Source organism: Aphelocoma coerulescens, chromosome 1A (assembly GCF_041296385.1).
Source record: "Aphelocoma coerulescens isolate FSJ_1873_10779 chromosome 1A, UR_Acoe_1.0, whole genome shotgun sequence".
Lineage (NCBI taxonomy): Eukaryota > Metazoa > Chordata > Aves > Passeriformes > Corvidae > Aphelocoma > Aphelocoma coerulescens.
In genome coordinates this window covers 41,014,455-41,036,955 of record NC_091014.1, presented here as the reverse complement: position 1 = coordinate 41,036,955, position 22,501 = coordinate 41,014,455, and the positions used below count along the sequence as shown (strand labels likewise).

Here is a 22,501-nt window from a genome sequence, read left to right as displayed (position 1 = left end):
TGTAGCCTGTGTGGTAACGTAATTAGGACACCAGTCTAAGCTGTTAGAGGGTTGGTTAATTGTCTGTCATTCCTCATGATGTGTCAGTAGGTGCACTCAGATACCCAGGATGTGTTTACATTCTCATTTCACTTTGACAGGAATGCCTTTGTGGAGCAAATCTCTGACTAGCCCCAACTTACTGCACTTTCCATACTCTTGACAGGGTGCTCTCAAGGGTGTGTCATCTGGGTTCTGTTCCTGAGAAACTAAGTTAGAAGGCACCCTGAAATGTTAAAGGGATGCTGGGTCTTCAGCACTGATATGTTTGACAGATCTGTACTTGGCTCACGTATATTATCTGCTAACATTTGTAGTCACAGTTCTTAGGGAACAATGAGAGAAGTGTGATTCGCTGCTGAAATAGAATATTATGCTAAGGATTGCAAATGGAGGATTAGAAACTTCATCCCTCCTTTCCCTTCAGAAGGATATTTTAAGCATCTACTTTGTAGGATGTTTGAAATGGCTGACAGATGTGTAAGGGGGAGTTGGTGCACCAAAGATTGGTAGTCTGTTAAAAAGCATGTATCTATTCCTGAATCTACAACATATTACAGAAATGTTTGGTGAAAGGAGATTAGAGATTTGCCATGAGTTTTCTTCAAAGTCTGGGCAATGGAGGCTCTATGAGGCACCAGCATTTTTTATGCTGACAATGACCTAGGGGAAATTTAAGCAAAAGAATCTTTCTGACATTCATGGAAGCATAATTCCTGGTACTGGAACAAAGCATATGGAACTTTATGGCTTTTAGTATGTAGCAGCACTTCTCAGCTGAATTCCATTAGCTCTTCTTGCCTTAAACTGAATTTCATGTAGGTCTGTAGGGATAACACAGGCCAGCTTTAATTCTTGATGGTAATTTATATATGTTGTTAGACTTACCTGACTTTTGTTTACCTAGAATTTGTTGTTTACTTGACCCTATTCAAATTCTGCTTGTCCAAGGTTACTATTTGATGATATGCATGATATTATTTGCATATCCACAATGTCACATGCATTCTCACAGGAGATTTAGGAACTGATTAGAGGAAGTGTGTGTGTACTGTACATGCCAGTGCTTGTATATAAGTATGTGACACTTTAAAGAATTTAAAAGCACATGGGAGCAACCATCCCTCAAATGCAAGTTTTACAAATAGAGTAGTGAGCAGTATAGTATATGCTCTGGAGCTAGGGAGCCAGAAAGAGAAACTTTGTTTCTGGAAAAGAGAACTTTGCGTAAATTTACAGTCTTTGTAGGGGAAGATTTAAAAATTCTTATTCACAGAGGTCTTGACTGTTATAGCTGTTCCAAATTATTGCTGTTTGCCTTTGATTGGATATGGACTTTAGTGTTCATATCAGTTACAGTCCTGTTAGTATCTGAGAGGTGCAACCTTGCTAACTAAACAGACTTCTCCAGTTCAATATGGTAAGATAGGGTTTCATTGCAGCTCTCATGTTGGCCAGTTATGAGACACAGTTCTAAATGGCAGATGCTTTAATGCCTGTGTCAGGGTCTACAGTGACAAATAGTCACCACTGCACAAACACATTTATTTTACTACAAGACGATTTCCTGGGGAGGAGGGAGGGCCTATCAGAAACTGGAGGCCCATTGCACTGTTGCTGGCTGGGACAAGGATTTTCCATGGTTCTATCCTCAAGCAGGGATTCCTTGCAGGAAGAAAAGGAGTAATAATGACAGATGTCTTCTACTTGTGATTAGGAAAAACACAGGGAACATGAAATGTGACATGAGTACAAGACACATTGTGTGCTGTACAATCACTTGTTGTTACCATGTTTTTTGTATTTACATGAAAGGCTATTTTTAAAGTATGTGCTGATTTGTCTCTTTACACTACAAACTGCTGGAAGCGTAAAATGCATTTTCACACCATGTTGTTTCTGAACATGACGACTGTGGCATCTAAACCTAATCTCAGTCAAGAGGGGAATAGTCAAACCATAATTCTGCAAGTGAAAGGAAGAAAAGGGTATGTGAAGAGCTAGTTTCGGCATCCAGCACAGGCTGATCACATCCCTGCTGTCTATGTACAAAAAAAGAGTTTAGTGCTCAGACTGTGGAAAAATGACAGCTTACTGTTCTGCCTCACAAGGAGTTTTTGCAGAGCCATGGACCTTCATGGAAAACTGGAATGATAGTGGCTAGGAAGTGGAAGCTCTGGAGATGCACTGAGAGTAATGAATGCACACAATTCCCTCCTTAGCAATAACATAGGGATTGTTTAAAACAGCACACCACAAAACCACGAAATGATTATGCCAAATGATATTTCCTTTCTTTCAAAAGGAAAATAGCTGCTGTTTTTGGAAAATAGAAGCTATTAAGATAAAGTCATCTGGAAAGAAATTTGCACTGTATTAAATAGCAGTAATGACCTTGAATATTGTATCCTGTTGTTACGGAAACTTATTGCACAGCTGCAAAACTGTTTTAGGCTGTGAAGGTCACTCAGTTACTCATCTGTGTGACATTTAAGGTATATGCTCATATACAAGGTTGGTTACCTGTGATCTGTCACTCCAAGGAATACAACAGTCTGTACTGTACTCCTTCACCTCCGTGTTCTGTTCATGTCTCATCATTTCACTTTATAACTTCTGCATGTTTATATACTAAGATTTTATTTGCTTTGGTATTCCTGAAGGCTCAGAAACATATTAAAGTACACTGGGATATAGAGGTTTTAACATGGTTTCTTGAATGTGATATGGGTATGTGGAACAAAGAAAAATCTGCAGTAGATGGCTCTGATAACTACTTCTGTACCATGTTAAAACACCCTGGTGATATTCCAAAATCCAAATTAGTCTTATGGTCTCTCCTAAAAGAGAACATGACATTTCTCAAGGTATGGAAAGAACCTTGGCTGAGCTGATACTCTTCCTTCCCCATGCAATTCATAAAATATAAACAAAGACAGGAATGAAAGTGGTGTAGTACTCAGAGATTCCATATCACAAAATGGGTCTTAACCTACACATTCTAATCAGATTCAAAAAAGCATGCCAAAAATCCACTTGTATTTAATTTTTCACCAGGCTGCTCTGGACAACATTTCAGAGAAAAGATTGCCAGATGCCTTCTTGGCTGGCAAAAAATCATCCAAAATAAGGCTTCAACTGAATCGATGTAAGCTTGTGGATTTTTTGAGAAAGTGTATTGATTATGTTTTTTGGGGCAATTATTTGAAAATTAAACACTGAGGAAAAGTTTAGAAGAAGAAACATATTCTATTCTGATTAGATAAACCACCCTGAAAAAGTAATCTTAGATCTATGTTTTGAAACCGGTAACTGACAACTTATAGCTATGTTTAGACTCAGAGAAAATTGTGAGAAAATTTTTTTTGTGATGTGTAAACCAGCTGGCTTATACCAGAATCTGTCAACCTGTCGTGTCATTATTTGTGAATAACATTCATGTATTAGAGCAGCCTAATAGAAATGTTTGCCTGGAAGTGTATGCTTTACAATTATTACTTTGAAGTATTATTGACTACTATAATAACTAAGAAATGGAATATACTTAAGTTATTGTGCACTAGCAATTCCTAAATAAACTCCATATGACCAATAGGAAATTAATTTTATTTTGATAGGTCCATACCTTGTAGCCTATGCTGCTCAGTGGGAGCTGCTGAGTGCTTTGGACTCAAAGTGTCCAGCGTTTAAGTGAGATGAGCAAGTATAGATTATAGATGTAGTTTCAGGATAATACAATTAATTTTAAAAACTTTGTATTGAAACTACTGCCTTCAGCTTGGAACAGCCATAGTGAAACAGCTCTAGCTTTCTAGTAGAGTCTGCAGCTGGTTTCTGAAACTGGACGATATTTGAAAAGGGAAGAGTTAGAATTAGATGAGTTCAGACCATGGCATTTACCAGTTCATGTTACTGCACCTTATTTTCCATTTCTTTCAGAATTGGTGCTTGCAGCCATATTAATTAGCATGTTGCAAATTAAATTGTGAGCAAGGGTAATGAGAGCAGTTGTGCTTACAGAGAGAGGCAGTCTGAAGGGCATAGCTAATCACAGATTGCTTTCTTCTTGCATTCACATAGCTGTCATCAGCAAACCATGTCTTGCTTTGAGGAATCAGGATAAATTGAATTAAATAAAAGATACACAAGACTGAATTTCCATCTGCAAACTACTACAGGAGAAGAAATAATCAAACTGGACTGGTCATCACAATAAAGAATATGACCATCTCTGATAAAGTTGTTGGTGCAAACACTGAAAATTAAACCTAATTTTAGCATTCATTGGACAATACAAAATTATCCACATTTCTGCTTTGACTGTGGTGAACAGCATCAGTGTTTATTTTAAAGCAGTGTAAAGATTCTAAGTGTTGCTCCTACAAGGTCAGTTGAGCACACTCAACAGTATGAAACAGAATCACCTAACAATGGCTCTCATCTGCAAGAATAAAACAAGTATTTAACAACAGGATAAACAAACTCTGCCATATTTGGAAGATTCACAGTGAAGAATACAAAAGCTCTGAAACATTTACAGGAATGACCATTAGCAGGAACATGGGTAAAAAAATATGTTCTCTCTGATGCGGATTCACCCTGAAGATTTAATCTTTTATCATCTTTCAAGCTGCAAAATCCATGCTGTACAATATACTAACTCTCAAGAATATTATGGTGAAGAACCTGACATTATGAGAAGCCTTAAAGACACTTTTTCTACTTTTCTTTTTCCAAGGAAATTACTTTTCATTATTACAAGAGAATTAGAAATCAGCATCCAAGGTTTCAAGGTAATTAATGAAGAATTACCAAGAAAGATTGCCAATGAATTAATACATAGTTAATTAATTGAAATTTCTTTTGGAGAGGAGAGCCCTCTGAAGGTTCTGGATCACTAGGATTGGTCCATTTGGATCCAAAAGTCATGTTATATAGATATAGATATAGATGATATAGATATAGATATGGATATAGATATATATAGATAGTCTTGATCCAGCTGATGCTAGGCCTGAGTATTTAATGGAATAAGGAGTTATTAAATGATCACACAATTGGCACCATCTTTACAAACTGTATTATTCATTATATTGGCTGAAAAGCAGTGTGTCAGCAGACTCAAGCAGCACCAATGCCACATGGGTGCTGATATTTAGCTTTCTTTCCAAGCAGAGGATGTGTCTTTGGTGAAGTTGATTTTACACAGGCAGCAGCAACAGTTTATAAACAATAAACTGTTAAAAACAATCTGCAGAGGCTCAGATTATCACCTCTCATTGTGGAGCTTTCTCGGTCAAGCATCTCAAATTTGACGTTTCCATGGTCCCAGGAATTTTGTGACACTTCACATAAACTATTTTCCAGAATTCCAGCTGTTCAGTACTGTATTTATGCCCTGATTCAGTTAACAGTGAACTTGCTTAGAATTTTTTGGAACTGCTAGGCTTCTTGTGAAGTCATGTATCTGAAGTAAGAGAAGAAAATAAGAGACTAAAAAAAAAGCAATGTCACTTTCTTGAGATGTATGATATTCTCTGACTGAAGATAAGTATGTGCTCACAATGTCCCTGAACTGAAAGTCGGGCAATAAGTAGAGAACTGCCTGATGTGATCAAATAATTCTTTTCCTGACCAACATAAGCTATCTAATAAAAAAGAAATTATAGCTGCGTTTTTATTTCTGGAAAAAGTCACTGACTTACCTTAGTCATAGCACATTCAAGAACTGCATGCATGCAGAGAACAACAGTCATGCCTGTGACCCAAACTGGTGTATGTAGAGAGTTGTAAATGAGACTAAAGGTAGTCAAACTACTTGATTTGACTTCTCCATTGCTCCAAAAATTTTAAGTAAACCATGATCTAGAATGGTCTTATCAACTGTACCAAGCTCTTGGAAGGCATTAGATTTCTGATTGTGATAGCTTTTGGTTTGAAATACTATGACATTATTTTAATCAAAAATACCTCAGGCAGAAATGTGATTCTTTGTGATTTATTTGCAACTTTATAGTATCTGATAACAGAATTTATTTTCATCTGAAGAGTCCAAGTTATACCAACAGCTTTTTCATTTGAGCTGTCAGTGCACACTGCTGATCCCAACAGTCTTGCTGAACTATGGTAAAGATGAGAGATGCATAACAGATACTTCTGAAAGCGTTTGCATTATAAGACTTGCCAAGTTCTCATTGTCCTGCATAGCACTACTTGACCAGTTTATTAGCATCGGTTCAGCAGGGTGGCATCCTAGGTCAGATCTTCATGATCTTAACCCTGTTGTACCTGAGCAAATGCAGTAGAAGGAGGAACAGATTGGATTAATTTCGGCCATCCTTACATTCCTTTTTGCCATAAGAATTAACATGTGATAGCAACTATTGACCTGAACCAAATGGCTTCCTTTTACAGCTATAAGCCATCAGACCAGTCATGTACAGTCTATGTCCGTCATCCACATACTTGCTCTTGGACACGGTGAGCTTACAGAAATAATTAATGGATGAGTGTGACTCTTCCGATTTTCTGTGTTACAGAGCACATTCCTGCCTACTTCTGTTAGTATCTGTTTACAGACATGTTGCCCATGAATTTATCTAATCCCTTTCTGAACATCCCAAAAGTGTCTCACCTCCCAAAGTATTTTTTGCAATTACTTACATCTGATAGGGCTTGCAGGATCGAGTCCCAAAGGACAAGCCAGTGAAGGGAAATCTAGATAGATAATCCTTCTTGGACTAGCCATGAGAAGGGTCTCAGAGCTGCCAAGAGACATCAGGAATTGCAAATGCTAGCACATGCCAATTAGCACTAATGACATCAAGGGCCTGTTTCCACATGGGATTTATGTGCCTGTGCTCCAATTTGAGTGCCTAAATTCGCGTGTATTTTCAGGCCTTGCTGCAAGACCTTAGAGATACCTGGAAGGGTATATGTGCTGCATTTTTCATCAGTAATTTCCAGAGGTACCTAAACATGATCTTCTGGATGTATGCAGAAATCACTCACTGTTGGCTCAGCAGAGCAGTTAGGTGCATTATTTTTCATGTGCTGACATATTGACAGGACCTAGAACAGATGGACTCAGAACACACTCTCTAGATTGAACTTCAAACACAACTTCTACCGAGGCATTTATGTGGCAGTTCAGGACTTACTTGTCATTCTTGGTGAGACTGTAACTACCTCTTAGTGAAACCACAAGATAAATGGCCATCTTAACATACCAAGACCCTGAGTAACCTAATCAAACTTTGGAGTTGGACCTGGGTTAGATGACCTCCACAGGTCCTTTCCAGCCTATGTTATTCTAATACTCTATTTGAAACCTGAGGAAGAGCAGTCATAAACAACACAGGAAAAAAAAGGTTGGGAAAGAAAGGATAGCATAGATACATAAGGACAGAATCAGAAAGGCAAGGGACAAATCAAGAAATCAATATCAAAAGTCATAAAAATTAAGAAGAAACTTCTATTAAGGTTTGCAATATCAAGAGAACAAAGGGAAGCTAAACAGAGAGAAATCCATTAACAGATGATGCTGTGCTTAATGCCTCTGTCAATTCAAAATGCAATTAAAAAATGAAGTGCAATTAGCTGGTTAACAAAATTATTAGCACTAATGACAAAAGTAGAAGGAGTCAGGACAGGACAGGAAAACCAAGAGGTAAAATTATTAGATTAACTTACATGTTAAAACTGGTTTGGCCTCAGTGTAATTAGAGAATTGCCCGAAATGATCTCAGTCCCATTTCCTGATGTCTTTGAGAACTACTGGTGGATGAGTGAACTTGCAGAGGAGTATAGACGGGCAAATGTAATGCAGAAACAGATGGACTTGTAGATGAGAAGTTCAGCCCAAGTTTCTGTGAAAATACTGGAAAATGATACAATATTTGTGCACACCTATAAGAATACAAAGGCGTGAATAATGCCAACACAGAGTAATTTTGTTCCTGTTAAAAAATATTCAAGAGTAAGCTGTGCCAAATCGATTTTTTGCCCTACCATAATAGGTAGTTATGGAATAAGCAGAAATATAGAAGAATATAAGGAGAATAAGCAGAAAACACTTGATTTAAATGAAGTTTTCTCTACATTTTCACATGACATCCTCATATGAACACTATGAAAATGAAGACTATAAAATGAAACTCCTATGGGTATTCAACTCTTTGCAAGCTCATCAAAGCAGAGCTCTCAAATGAGGGACTTCCCAGAGTTCCACTCTAGGAATCAAATTAATTTGATTTTAATTAATAACTCATCTGGTAGAATTGAAAATATGTTCATCAAGTTTGCAGATATCACAGAGACACCTTGAATTATCATCTTTTGGAGGACTTCTGTAGATTTCAAATTGTTCATGACCTCAATTCGACAAGGACAAGTGCACAAATGAGCACTTCAGGGAGCCAGATCACTGCAGAAATACAAACTGAGTACCTGGCTAGGTGGTAATTCTACAGAAGAAGGAAACTGATAGTTACAGTGAGTCGTAAGATGGATACATGTCATGCTGTTCAGAAAAGAACATCACACATGCCTCTAGGACATGCAAACAGGTCAGAGGTACATGAGGTAGTCTTTCCCTCCTGTTCCAGGCTGGGAAGACTTAGCTGCAATTCCATGTCCATTTTCAGGGACTGCACTGCATCTCAAAACTGATACAGCTGGTACAGCTACAGAAAGCACAGAATGGGAAGATGAAAGGCTACAAAGACTCATGAGGTGCTTAGAAACATTGTGTAAATGTTGAATGAATGTGGTGATAAAGGAGATAGAAAAGTCAAGGGAAAGTGCTGGCAGTGATCAAGCAAGCAGTAAACACTGCTGCAAAGAGGAACAGAGTAAACTGATGCTGGTGTTTATATGGATAGAAACAAATACATGCAATTAGATATAATTAGGCAGATTTATGTCAGTCTCCTGATAGAAAGAAAAACCCAGATAGCTTGGCTGCAGAGAAGCAGCAATATCAACTTCTGCTAGAGGAGATGTTGCTTTCAAGCAAAATATGCAGACTATGGGACAATGAGATTCCTTTTCTGCCCTATTTTGCCATGAAATATATTATCATTGTTTCTTGTAATGAAGAATTCTACTTTGTTAGGGATAACTGAGGATCATTAAAGGTAGAAGAAAAGCAGTCAAGGTATCAGTGCTCTTGCAGGAAGGGAGAAGATCCAGCCAGGTTCCTGTAATTTTTTTTTATTACTGTACTTTGGGATTTGAACAGCTGCCTTCCACATTTCATGTAAGAGCCTGCCCCCCTCAGGCTACATCCCTTTCTGAAGGAATATCTGAATATTCTTGAAAATGGCCCTGCAAGACAGATGGTGCATACGTGATTCCCCACTATGATGATTCCCTGAGATGTGATAAACAAGGATAAACTGTTCCCCATTCTGAATAAAGAAGAGGATGAAAGTAAATCAGTGTATTATTTGAGTGTTTAAAATACAAGCCTAGTGGTTTACTTCTGGATTATTTTTGGAGGAGGACATAAGAATTGGCAATTCCAGTTGAATTAGACAACAGTTTTTATCTATATATTTCCTAAGTCTCGTTCATAGTTTCTGAGAATGCCTTTCTTAATTGCTATTTTTCTATGTGCTTTGAGTTTGAGCACTTGCCTGTCAGCTAAGGATTCTGTCCAAGAGTTAAGCACTGTAACATTTAAATGTCCTTGAAATTCTCTAACACAACCCAATTCCTGTTTTATGTCATTGCTCCTTTCTCAATACCTTTCTCTTTGACCTTCAGCTAAAAAAAAAAAACCAAAACCCCGACAAAAAAAGAAACAGTCCGTGGAATATGAAGCAGATTGTAATCTACCTGGTCTGCATACTGAAAACTTCCTGTGCCCAAGAGCCACCAGTGTTTCTGGTACACAGGGAAGCAGGAGAAGAGCACTCATTTGGAAAGGCTGGAATGCAAGAGATTGCCTTGGTTGTCCTCTGATCTCACTGCTTCATTGTGGAACATGACTGGGCTGAGTGCCTGGACTATTCTGATGCTGTTGGCCTCAACAGCTTCCCCTGACTCACTTCCTCCCAAAGGCAGGGTTTGGATTACCCAGCAATGCCAGCAGACCATCACTGCCAGTCATGCACTATGTCTTTGGCATGGAAACTTTATTTGAATTGTGTGTGACCTATGTGCAGCACAAGGCTAGCCTCTGCTGAAATACAAAGCCTAAAATTACTCTTGCAGTCCATCTCCAGAAAGAATTATAGGTATTTCTTCTATAGTATATACTGTATTGATTTCCTAAATGTGATTGAAAATATCCTATGTAGATTACAAAGGCTTATTTTATAATAGAAATAGTAATAGAAAATCTCTTTTAATTTGATTTGTATTCTCTTAGAAATAAAACCATGAAGTCTTTATCACAGGTTTACATCTTTGAAAGATTAACTTTTTAGTCAAGTTCATCAAAACACTGAACTCTGAGTTTTATTTGGAATTTCTCTTAGGAAAAAGCAAAACACATCATATTATGTTGGATACCAATGGAATATAGTATTTCTGTATTTAATTAATACAGTATTCTTTTCTCCTAAAGATTTTAATACTCGTGTTTCAAACGCATCGTTCAATGTACTTTTGCTAAATACAAAGTTCTTTTCATCCAGATATTGGCTCAATTAGCATGTTTTTTTCAAGCTCATGTCTAAGTTTTAAATCCTTCTGGAACTGACACCAGCTGTCCATTTTGAAACTTTTTTGCTAGTTTTATCTCAATGGAAGCGTTCTACTGCTTTCAGCTGTTGGAGAAATTTTGTTTCACGAAGTCTACTTAAAGACACTGCTGAACATCTTTTCTGGTTTTGGAGAACCAGAAAAAATGACAGCCCAAAGTTTATTTCTAAAATCAGAATCAATTACTTCTGTAGATTCAAGACTTAATGGTCACCAAGAAAGCTAGTCACACCTGACCTGACTGATTTGGATGTGCTTTTAGTTTCAAGAGCTTGAGTATCTGCTTGTGCATGCACACATAATAAAGGATGTGGATGTGATATATCATAACAATGATCACACAGCAGAAAAAGTGCTTGCATCTTCAGTTAATTCTTGTAATTTTTCTAGTATTCCAGATACAGATCTGGGAGATTTTTCCCAAGGACTGACAAAGAAGGAAGATGCCTTGTGTGACAACTACCTGCTGTACTTCTGAAATGTTCATTTGGAATCTTTCCAGAAAGATGAAGTTAGCTTTATGCAAAATCTCTCTTAGCTAATGCCCTTCATCTTGAGAGCCACTGCCTACCACTAGCTCTTCCTTGTCAAGACAAGCAAACTGAAGGAATTATAAAGGTTAAGCAAAGCATGAACACTATGTTGCAGTGCTGCCATCCATAGTGACTCTTGACAATCTTCTAGCCATTTGTGTGGTTTGGGATAGAGAAAGAATTTATTACTCTAATGTTGTTCTTAGTTGTGATAGAAGGTGCACAAAGACATTTGGGGAGAAATTGCTTTCCCACAGAGCTTTCAAATACAAATACATAGGACACATAAGCATCAGGAAAAAAGGTTTTACAGGTATATTTTATACAGAAATTAAGTTATCTGTTTCAGATATGCACGGTCTGTGAACACGTGGAACTAAGAACAGATTTTCTCCCACATTAGCAGAGGACCATCTTTCTCTGACTGCCAGCTGGCACTGGTAGTGATGCCAGGGATCCCTTCTGGTTTCAGAGAGAGCACACCAGTATGCAGGGGAGGAATGTTTGACTCATTAAATTTTGACAGAGTTAATATAGCTGATGCATTAATCACCATTAACCAGCAACCTGATATGTCCCCAAAACCTGCTTAGGAGTGCCAGGATAGGATAAGAGGAATTGGAAGGGCAAAAAGAATGGGAAAATCAAGAAGTGATTAATGTATCTGCCTTCATGAGCATTCAGTCACACTCTTGGTGTGCAGGATATTTACTAGATATGTCCTTACAATAATGGCCACCCCACAGGGTATAGGAGTATTTTTTAGTGATTACAATAATCAGTCCATTATTATAGAACAATTTTTATCAAAAAATCCTCTTAATGGCTGTTTTATCAGGACAGCTCAGTATTTTCCTAAGGCGACCTGTAACTATTTAAAAGTCATATGTTCAAATTCCCACTTTGAAAGAGAAAAAAAGAGATGTAAAGGACAGAAATACGTCAAAATGTAAGTGCACTTTAAGTGCAAACCATGAAGAAGACAGTAAGTCTTTGTAAGTTAAAAGCACTATTAATACCAGTTAAACAAGAGGTTTCCTTCTTGGTGTCCTAATCAGCAAAGATGGGTTGCTGACAATGACAGTCCTGAATTTTCTTGTTTATCCTTAGCAGAGAAAGGTTCAGATTAAACTCCTACATATAAATGTCAGACAGCTTTGAGAACATTTTCTGTACTCCCTGAATGGGACAGTGCATTGTCAGATAACTATCCTGTTCTCAAAGGGGGTAGGATTACATGCTAGGCAGCCACTCTCCTCAGGTCATTTCCTTGCCTGGGCCTGGAGTGCAGTATTGTGCTAGTACAGCTCAGTGAAAAATTCTGTGCACAATATGCAAGCCCAGATTCACACTCTGTGCATTGTCTCTGTAATACTGACAGAGAATTAGTAGAATTCTGTAAGAAAAATAGTTAGATGGAACTATGGTGAATCCAAACAGAAGGCTGATAGATGAAAAGACACCATTCTGTAACTGCTTTATGCTGGATTCTGAGAAAGGGACTACCAATATAGGAATCAAATTAAAATTGAATGAATGTAATTTTTGTGAATGAATATTATTCCCAACTGGTGAGCACGTGCAGATAGCAGACTGAGGGAAAGAGAGGGACATACAGGTTTAATTACTTATATGCTTGTGTCTCCATGAGTGGAAGAAAATCTTCCTTGTCTACATACTGTCTGTCCATGTTCTACACTTGTGGTGTCAAAGTATTTATCTAGAGTCCTTTGGTTCCTATCACTAAGTTGAATCACAAAGGATGTTACCAGCTGTCATAATAGGTGTTACCTGCATTTGTGTTTTTCAAGTAAGCTAGGGATATTTTATGGTAAAGCTTATTCAAATGCATTCCTGCATGGATGGCAGGAGTTCCCTGCGCCGTGCCTTACTCAGCTCAAGGGCTGTGTTACATTGTCCCAAAAATGCTCTCTGTGTTCTAGGACACACCCCCTGCTCAGCAGGCTTCATGGAATGCAACTGTGAATGGTACAGCTTTAGCTGCATATTAGGTTTCCAGTATCCAAGTATTCTTTTTATATCATTCAGAACTCCATTGCCTCCAAAATATTTTGGGAACATCCTTGTAAAACTTCCCCCAGCTCTCACAGTATTGACTGTAAAGAGTACTGGAACGGTTTACTCATGATTACAGTGGATAGCTGGGTGCAGCTGTCATCCTACAAAAAGATCACCCTGGTAACACCAATCAACAAGCAGAGTAAGATGATCCAAATATATCTGAAACCTTCTAAATGTTGTCTTTCAACCGAAATACAGACTCACAGCTTCATTGCAAGCTGCCTGATGATGTGGGATCTATGAAATGTGTCATACATTGTTACTCAGTGGTGAAAAGCCATTGATTTTCAGTTTTGTTTACATAGTAGAATCTGAGAAAGGGCCTACATGATAAGGGAGCTGTGAGAAGAAACAATTAAAATAAGTAATTAGTTCAGCATTGTTTGGGAAAAGTTATTGGGAGAAGAGAATCACCATGCAAAATACCGAACACTGAATCCATCCTGCTTCCTTCAGCTCACACTGAACAACGACCAGTGCTAAAATTTATACCAGAATTTGTTAGAGCAGTAAGAGCAACTTCTGGGTAGGAAACCAGCTTACCCTTACAATTGTATACAGAGCTGATGCTGCAAAGATGTGCCTCTGACATAGCTCAGCTCTGGAACCACAGAAGTAGATTTGCACTTGCCTTGTAATAATAGCCACAGAGAGGACGGGGCAGAAAATGTATTGAACAGGAGTCAGAGCAAAAATGCAGCTGATATTCTGTGATGTCATCTGGAAATCAACTCACAGGAAAGAGATGGAGAGAATGTTTGAAGTATGACCACTACACACCTGTAAGACCACTACCTGCAGATCATGCCTGCAGTATTGGAATTCAGATGGCCCATACTACATTTACAATTCCTTCTAATATAGTCACATACAAGAAACACAACATTAGAAAAGAGAATAAAACATGGAGAACAATGTTGGGAGGACTTGGTTTTTCTGACACCATACACAGAGTGGTGACACAACGGTCACAGGGAAATGGTTGAAACAGAGCATCACCTTTCAGCATATTTTCTCTGACTCATTTCCTTACAATCAAAACTGACAAAAACATGTTCAGTTCTTTGTGTCAATGATTTCCAGCTACAATCTACTGTATTTAATGCTCTAGAGATTTTGCAGCACTGAATGGGCACATAACTTAATTATAAAATGACCCTGAACTCATTATTACCATATGTATATCCCCTAAACGGCTAATTGAATATTTTTCATAGATCTTACAAGAAAAATTATTTTGAATCTATTTTTCTGTATATTTCCACACATAGACAATGACTTCATGTTATGCTTAACATGTTACCCTCTGAAACAGGTACTTCTCAAATTTTATTTTCATCTGCTGTTAAAACATTTTCAGAAAATCTGTTCACAGAATTCACAGGGCTTTGTGTCCTGAATCTCTGCAAATTTATATCCATATCTAGGATGCTCTTTAATTTCTGTATGCAGCCAAGAAATCTCCCTATCATGCTACCTTATTATGAAATACGATTGACCCATTCCTCTTTGCTGCTTTTTCTTAGTAACTCCTTATGAACATACTCTGTATTGCAGAAATATATAGATGGTGTCACACATTAATTCACATTATTAATTTTTTATATAATGTTATGAAATCAAATTACTGAATAGCTCCACATATGCAGTAAAATTATTGTGTTGAACTCACAATTATTTTTATCAACTCTTTTTACAATTTAAGAAGTGCTTTAAATTCAACATGAACTTAATGTTCTGCTTTCTGTTACCTTTGTGACCTGAACAAGTCAGTTTTTTAAGGCCACTGACAGTAGCTTCTTGTAATGATGTCCAGCAGAACTGGCTATAAATATATATACATAAATACTGCTTCTTCAGTGTATGCAGACATATCAGTCTCTAGAAATTTCCCAGATAATTTAATAGTGTGACCTAGTTTCAATACGATTTTAATAATTCTGCAGAATTTCTGAATTTTTCTCAAATTTTTATTTGTTCCATTTCTAATTTTGGCAGAGTACACTCTTGCTATATTAGTAGTGCCAAGAATTTGTAGAAAATAAAGTGGTGACACTAAAAATGAATTGATGTGCTGCTTCATATATATAAATATATTCTTAAAATAGCAATTGGACAAATTCTGCTTGACTCCAGCTCTGCAATGCTGTCAGTAGCACCACCATAGGTGTCATTTCATAAGAGAAGGAGGGATGGAAGACAAGAGACTATGTGGAAATTCTTCATTCATAACTGAACTGAGGTCTGGAGGAATTTCTTGATGCCTAGATTCTCCCCTATCCCTGTAAAGCATTGGCAGACACACAGGAAGGTTCAAACTACTGCTGTGTTTATATTGAAAGCCAGTACTTGGAGAGAATTGCTTGAAGATACTTCTTTCCCTGACCATGTAGCTTCTGAGCTGTGGCCAGTTTATGCTGAATATTGTCTTTTACCCTGGAGAGGACACAAAATGTGTCAAGGTAGCATGCATCGGATTGCTTATGTCAAACTGTACAGTAAAGTACTTGAATTACTTTTCATGAAGAAAAGAGAGTCACATTTTCTAGTCTCTTACTAAGTTGTCAGACAAGCAGGTTACTGAATGCAGTGTAATCTGCAGTGTAACCATAGGCACATCCCCTAAAGGAGTACATAGGATTCTTCACCATTAAGTATTTTATAAAAGGCAGAAAACACTTAAGCACATTTAGAACTTCTGGAGTTCATCTCTATGATGTATAAGGCTTAGCCTTTTCCTCCAGATATTCCACCATTGTGGATATAAGATTATACAAGATTATGACTTTATAATGTCAATTTATCACAGTGCTCCCTGTACTGCTACCAAGTACAACCACAAATCATGAAAAACATCTGTAAGTCCCTATAAGCAATTTGTCAGAATACTTTAAAGTACATGTATAATAAATGAAGAACACATGTTTCATAGGAACCAAATGAAACTAGAGCTGTACCGAATGCTTTGCCAGAGACTTGAACAGCTGTGGACATCAACTCTCTCTCCCCCTACCAAGCATTAAAAGGCATTGTTTTCTTTTTTAGCCTGACAGGTGATGTTTACAATACTGTTGATCTTCCTAAAAGACAGATTGCCCAAATATCTCTGTAGACCACTTCTACCTCCTTAAACACTGTGTTTTGATTTTCATTTTAGATATTTGACACTTTCTGCCAAATTACAAAGGTCTTCACTGTACCATCCTCGTCAGCTTCTAAAAACACCATCAGTTAGTTCTGAAAAAGTACCATGTTACCTTCTGCACAGCATTTTCTGTCTGGTAGCTACAGTGAAGAAATGGAAAGTTCTGTTCATTGACTATTCTGTTTGGAGTGTGTACATAGAAGAACAGTCCCTCATATACATATTTCAAGCTTCTAAAGAGGTTTGTCTGACTTCCCTGATCTTGATGTCTCAACAAGACAGCTTTGATTTCTTCTGTCTAAACACAATATGAGATGGCAGTTGCATAGTCTCTTTATTATTATGTTTTCCATCTCAGATTAAGGTCACAGCTTCATTGTTATTCAGAATGATGATACATTTCTTTACACTGAGAAAAAATTAGCAATCAACCACCTAATAATATCAATTGAATACTGTCACTTCCATGTAAAACCAGGGCACAGTTTCATTATCTCTCTAGTCTTCCTATTCTACCAGTTTTTGCTTTTCTTCTCAGATACAAGCTCCCTGCTTCTCGCATTCCTGTTTCAGATCTATTTCCAATAATCATCATCATCATTGGGAGTGGAAGATGTTTTCTTTTATTAAATCTCCAGATATTAACTCCTGTAATTTTCTGTGTGTACTGTGATTTGTCAAACCTGAGGAAAGTGAAAAAGCTTTTTTACTTAACAACTTTGTTATAAAATACATTGATATTAAATTTTAAGCAACCTTTCAAAATGATGAATAGTGTTGTATTCAAGAAAGGTAAATGAATTCTAAACATTCTATTACACAAGCCAATCTAGCATTCATTATAATAGTATATTGTTAGTTTTACTTTGTTTTATCTGCTTGAAAAAGCAGCAGGAATGTAAAATATTTTCTTTTGCACTGAACATATGCAATCATCATTATATATTTTAAAAAACCCAACCTGCTGATTATAAAATGGCTTAAATAGCCCCAAGTGTCCCTGAAGAGCTACTGTGTACTGTGTAAAAGCTGAATAATCCTGCCCATGTCAGAAGGTGACTTTTCAGCTGTTCAGGATCATGGGCTGATATGCTACCACTTGTAAAAAAAATATTCAAAACACAAGAACATAGAGTTAGGTAAAGATCATTGTCATGGTCTTGGAATTAATCTGCAAGAACTGACAACACTGAAGCCAGTCTAGCAAGAATTAGTAAAGAAACTGTAGCTTTTACTTAAAACCAAAACACGCAGAACACAGCAAATTCACACCAAAATAAGTTCAGTGGAAATATTAATTTTTTACATCCTATTTGGCTCATTTTTTTTTTACAAAGATAGTTTGGAAAAAAGGAATGTGTTCAAATACACTTTATATTTAAATACATACTGAATGCACTATTTATATAACACCAGAAGTACAGTCTCTGCAAAAGTACTCCAAACCATTATTGCTTAGTGTTCTGAATAAAATACTTTAAGTTATTTATGAAGGCACATTGATAGAAGAAAAGATGTTTCAATCATCTGTATTTCCTTTAATCAACAAAATAGGGGAATTCACTTTGGCCCCTGTGCTTAGAAAAATATGACTTTGATTTTCAAAATCTCCTTTCTGTAATATTTACTCCTAGTATTTACATCGTAGTTTCTTCCCATTCAAGCTCCACATCACCTGCAGAAGAAACAGATACATTACATTAACCTACCTTGTAAACAAATTTTAACTAACAGCAGGTAACTGTTTTTCACTGAATTTAAAAGATCTTGCATGGAAAAAAGTGGGGAAAGCTTGAGCAATGACTATCACTATAAGGGGGAATAAAAAGCAGCAAAAGGCTAGATATGTATATTTTTGAAGCAAAAAAATGCGTGTCAAAGGACTTTTTTCTGCTTCTTAATCTGGACAAGTCATTGCACCTGCTTTGAAAAAATAATTTTGACACAGTCTGTATCTCCTTACCTTCCATGGCATCCAGAGAGTCCATCTTTTGCAGTGCTGAGTAATTTACAAAACATAAGGGCTGACTATTTCCCTTGGTTGTCAACAGATCCAATACACATTGATGTAAAAAAATATATTGTGCCTGTAAGATGTGAATTTAAAGATGCTTGATTAGAAGAAAAATGTACTTGTAATACCAAAAAACCTTTTTACTTTTTCTATAACACCTAGAAATATCTCAAAGTAACTGAAGTTTAACTCAGCAATCTCAGTACTTTGGTGAGCATATTGTGTATGCCTGATCTGATTTCAATTATTATGAAGAATAATGCTTTAAATTTGTCAAAGCATGTTAATCCTTATGACTAGTAAGATGTATGAAATTAGACTAACCATAACTGAGGGCTACTCCACAATTTTCTGTGACTGTTTATTCTGTGAACAGACATTTTGCCACTAATGCAGACTGTAGAAACTGAACCATAAGAATGTAATATCTAGATAAGAAATTTTTCCTCTTTCTACCATAGAGAAAACCAGCAGGGTGCACTCAAATGCAGAAGTTCAAGTAAATCTAAATGTATATGTTCTAGCAGAATGCGCCAGTGCTAGGAGCAAATCAACCTGGTATTTTGAGTGATACTTCTCGAGCTGTAGCCTCATTTTTAACAGATGATAGCACAAAGAGTGGGCAACTAAAGTTAATGACACTTCCAGGACATGAAGTCTGAAAAGAGGAAAACAAAATAAGGCAATGTAAGAATGAAGTAAATGAATGAAAACTGATAGAAAGATAATAAATGGATTAAGCATATATTCACATAGGAGAAGTATTTTATATGTAGGTGCAGAAAATAAGACAGATGTGTTCAGGTTGGAAGAGACCTCTTGAGACCATCTGGTGCAACTACCCACTGCTCAAGCTGGGTCAGCTAAAACATGTTGCCCAGGATCTTGTTGAGATGGACTGGAATATCTGCACCAAAATCATATTATTACCATTGACTTTTGCACCGACAAAAATATTTATGTAATTTTTCTGCTCAATAATTGCTATTTTGTTTCAGAACTGCCACCAATTTGCAATTCAAGTGTCTCAGATGTATGAGAGAAATTTGCTTACATAGATAAGTTTTATGGTCACAGCTCCAGAGCTGTGGGGGTAATTAAAACAGCTTTTCCCAGGCCTCCTGCAGCATGCAGTACCATCACACTTTTCAATAACTTTCTTTCTGAAATAATAGCATGGCATTACTTCAAACTAGCCCTTGTACTAGGCAAGAAGATAAACTTTAATATGTCCGCTGGACAAACATGGACTTTTAGAATGAAGGTCTGAAGTTTCAGTGGAGTTTAGATTGGCTATTCCAGTTCAGAATGCAGACTGAAAGCTCCATAATCTCTTGCACTCATACAGCTACTCCTGATGATGTAGCAATGAAAATCTTTCTGGGTTTGCCAGGGGAGAGTGAGGCAGGCTACCTGGGCATTTTATGTGTAACTAGTTATTTTCCCAGTTAGAATCAATGAGAATCTTAACTATTCTCATCCATTGGCTACAGTAACAGATCAAGACTCTGTTAGAAAAAGAAACATTATTTTGAAACTATAAACAAGAAAAATACAGGTCTGAGAGCAATCAGCTTTTATTTACTCATAGAACTTACAGACAGTTTGACTGAGGGATTTCTATACTGAGTCCTGGGAAGGCATTGCTCCTCTAATTTATATCTTCTGTGCTGATCACATAAAATCTGATTAATAGGCAACTCAACAGTGTTTTATAACAGAACTCTCAGAACAGCTTGACTTTTGAATCTACCATAAAAATTTACAAGATTTATTCCCTTTGGGCAAGATTTGTTGATGATCTGACTTTTATACTCTTGCAAACATGAGCTAGAAATTACCTAGACAGAGAACAGCCAATCTCAGAATTTTACTGCTAGCATACAGATGGATATTTGATTTGTTAGAAAATCTGAACTCTGACACCATCATCTTGTATTGCATTTCAGCACACCTTTTCCTAGCCCCTGCCAAAATATTCAAATGAAGAGGTACACAAAAATCATGTATATTTTAAAAACAAACATTGATCTTATTGAATGTCTCACTGTTTTAAGATTTTATTTTGGGAGTACTCCTATTAAATTGTCTGCCAGACTTTTATTTATTTTTAGATGATTCTACTTCTAGTCAAAAGTGTAAAAGAAGGACCAAAAATAGTCCCAGAATTCATCATCACAAGAAAGTGCTGGCAATTGGTTAGCGGCATCAAGATTTCAAAAGGAAAAATTTAGAGCAAATGGTAATCAGACTGCACCTTACAAGATACATCATGCCAGAGTATCACCAGAAGGTTTCATAAAAACGTCTGAGGAAGGGTTAACTGCTTTGCATATTCTGACATACTTTTTACATATTCTAATGTGATATGGACTAGCAGAATTGCATTCCCAATGGAGAAAGTCTCCTTACATTAAAATCAATTTAAATCCATCAGTCATGTGGAAGTTCATCCTGAAACTACTCCTCCATACTGAGAAGCTGGTAAATCATGCTGTAGACTCAAAGGCTTCAGGCTGCCCTGGGTTAGATCTGGCCTGCAGGAGACTTATGCCAGAAGCCTTATCCAAATAAAGCTGATTTCCATTCCACTGGGCATTTAGGATCAGCTTTAAATTCTTCTATTTTTCCTTTATGTATACTCAGAATTCCAGATACAGCAGAAGGAAGTCTTCCTCACTAGCAGATTGTCACTGACTTATGTTCATACAAAATAAATCTGCCAGAAATGTACTTTTTAGACCCAAAACCCACCACTGATTTTGAAAAGTTTGAAACCTGTACTTAAATCTATTCATATGTGCTATTTTATTTCAAGCAATTGAAAAAGAATCAAGGAATCAATAATGAGTTCAAAGGTAAATGAATATTTTAAAGTCTGGTGGACTATGTGACATATGCATACACAAAAAAATTGCACTTAAGTAGTAAATGAAGTCAAATCAAGTAGGGAATGAGCAATCCCATTTTTAATTTAACAATTGTTCTTCATTCAAAACTTGAAATAAAATTTCTTAGAGACTGAGAAATTATTATTTAGCTTCTAAAAATAAATAGCACTCTTTTCAGCACGTGTCAAGACTTTGCTGGCTAAGTATACTTAGGTGGGCACATACAATATATTTCCACAATGCTTGAAATAAATGAAAGCAAGGTTTGGTACAAAATGAATTATACAGCTGATTGTTATGAGCTTTCTAGTCTTGTTTAGTTGATCAGAGGAAGAGATGACTAATTTTTCAACAACAGGAAAGCAGAATAGATAAATCTTACCAGATTCTGTACCATACACATTCTTTCACTTCTTAGTTCAGCTACAAGTCCATAGATATCCACAAAATCATGGTCATTTATATGTTGGGTTAAATGGTCAAGTGCAATATAAACACCTGTTCTTCCAACACCAGCACTGCAAACATGATAAACAAGATAAAATAAAGCTATTATTTTAAGGCTTTTAGCATTTTCTTGGAATACTCTGGATAAATTGTTTATTGTGAAAAGAAAAACTTTTGAAAAAAAACCAAAATCTTTTTTCAGTATTTATATTTTGTGAATTCCTTGCTGAATTGGATCAAGTGAAATCTGGATTTGAACCATTTTCTAATTTTGAGTCTACAATTTCACATTTTCATAATTTTTTTTACTCATTTATATGACCCAAACCTGTTTGAACAGATTCCTATAGCTTTTCTGTGAGTTTTCTAGAGCTCATTAATTGAGAGGAAAAAAAAGCATAAGGTTTTGTGAAATCACACTTGGATTCTGTCATACTTCTGGTGTTTGAGACAAAACAACATGGGATCTAGCAAAAAATTTAAAAGAAAATACTTTTAAAGGAGGGTGAGTGTGCAAGACATGCTGGTAGGTATTGTTTTATTTCAAGGTGTCATAATGAATAGGATCGTTTCCAAATTACTATCAGACTTCTCTGCAATTGGTGTAATCAATGCAGGATATATCTCTGCAGATAATCAA

At 36.6% G+C, this 22,501-nt stretch overlaps 1 protein-coding gene across 5 annotated transcripts in view; it reads right to left on the bottom strand.

Moving 5' to 3' along the window:
* Nucleotides 1–14,281: 14,281 nt before the first annotated feature.
* PTPRQ (protein tyrosine phosphatase receptor type Q) overlaps nucleotides 14,282–22,501 on the bottom strand; it is a 129,583-nt gene continuing 121,363 nt past the window's right edge. For all 5 annotated transcript variants that reach the window (XM_068999669.1, XM_068999644.1, XM_068999659.1 and 2 more), the window contains 3 exons: nucleotides 21,797–21,932; nucleotides 18,473–18,596; nucleotides 14,282–18,184 (listed from right to left, as the gene is read on the bottom strand). In XM_068999669.1, coding sequence (XP_068855770.1) covers nucleotides 18,147–18,184; nucleotides 18,473–18,596; nucleotides 21,797–21,932 — 298 coding nt within the window. In that variant the 3' untranslated portion in view covers nucleotides 14,282–18,146. The remainder of the gene's footprint in view (nucleotides 18,185–18,472; nucleotides 18,597–21,796; nucleotides 21,933–22,501) is intronic.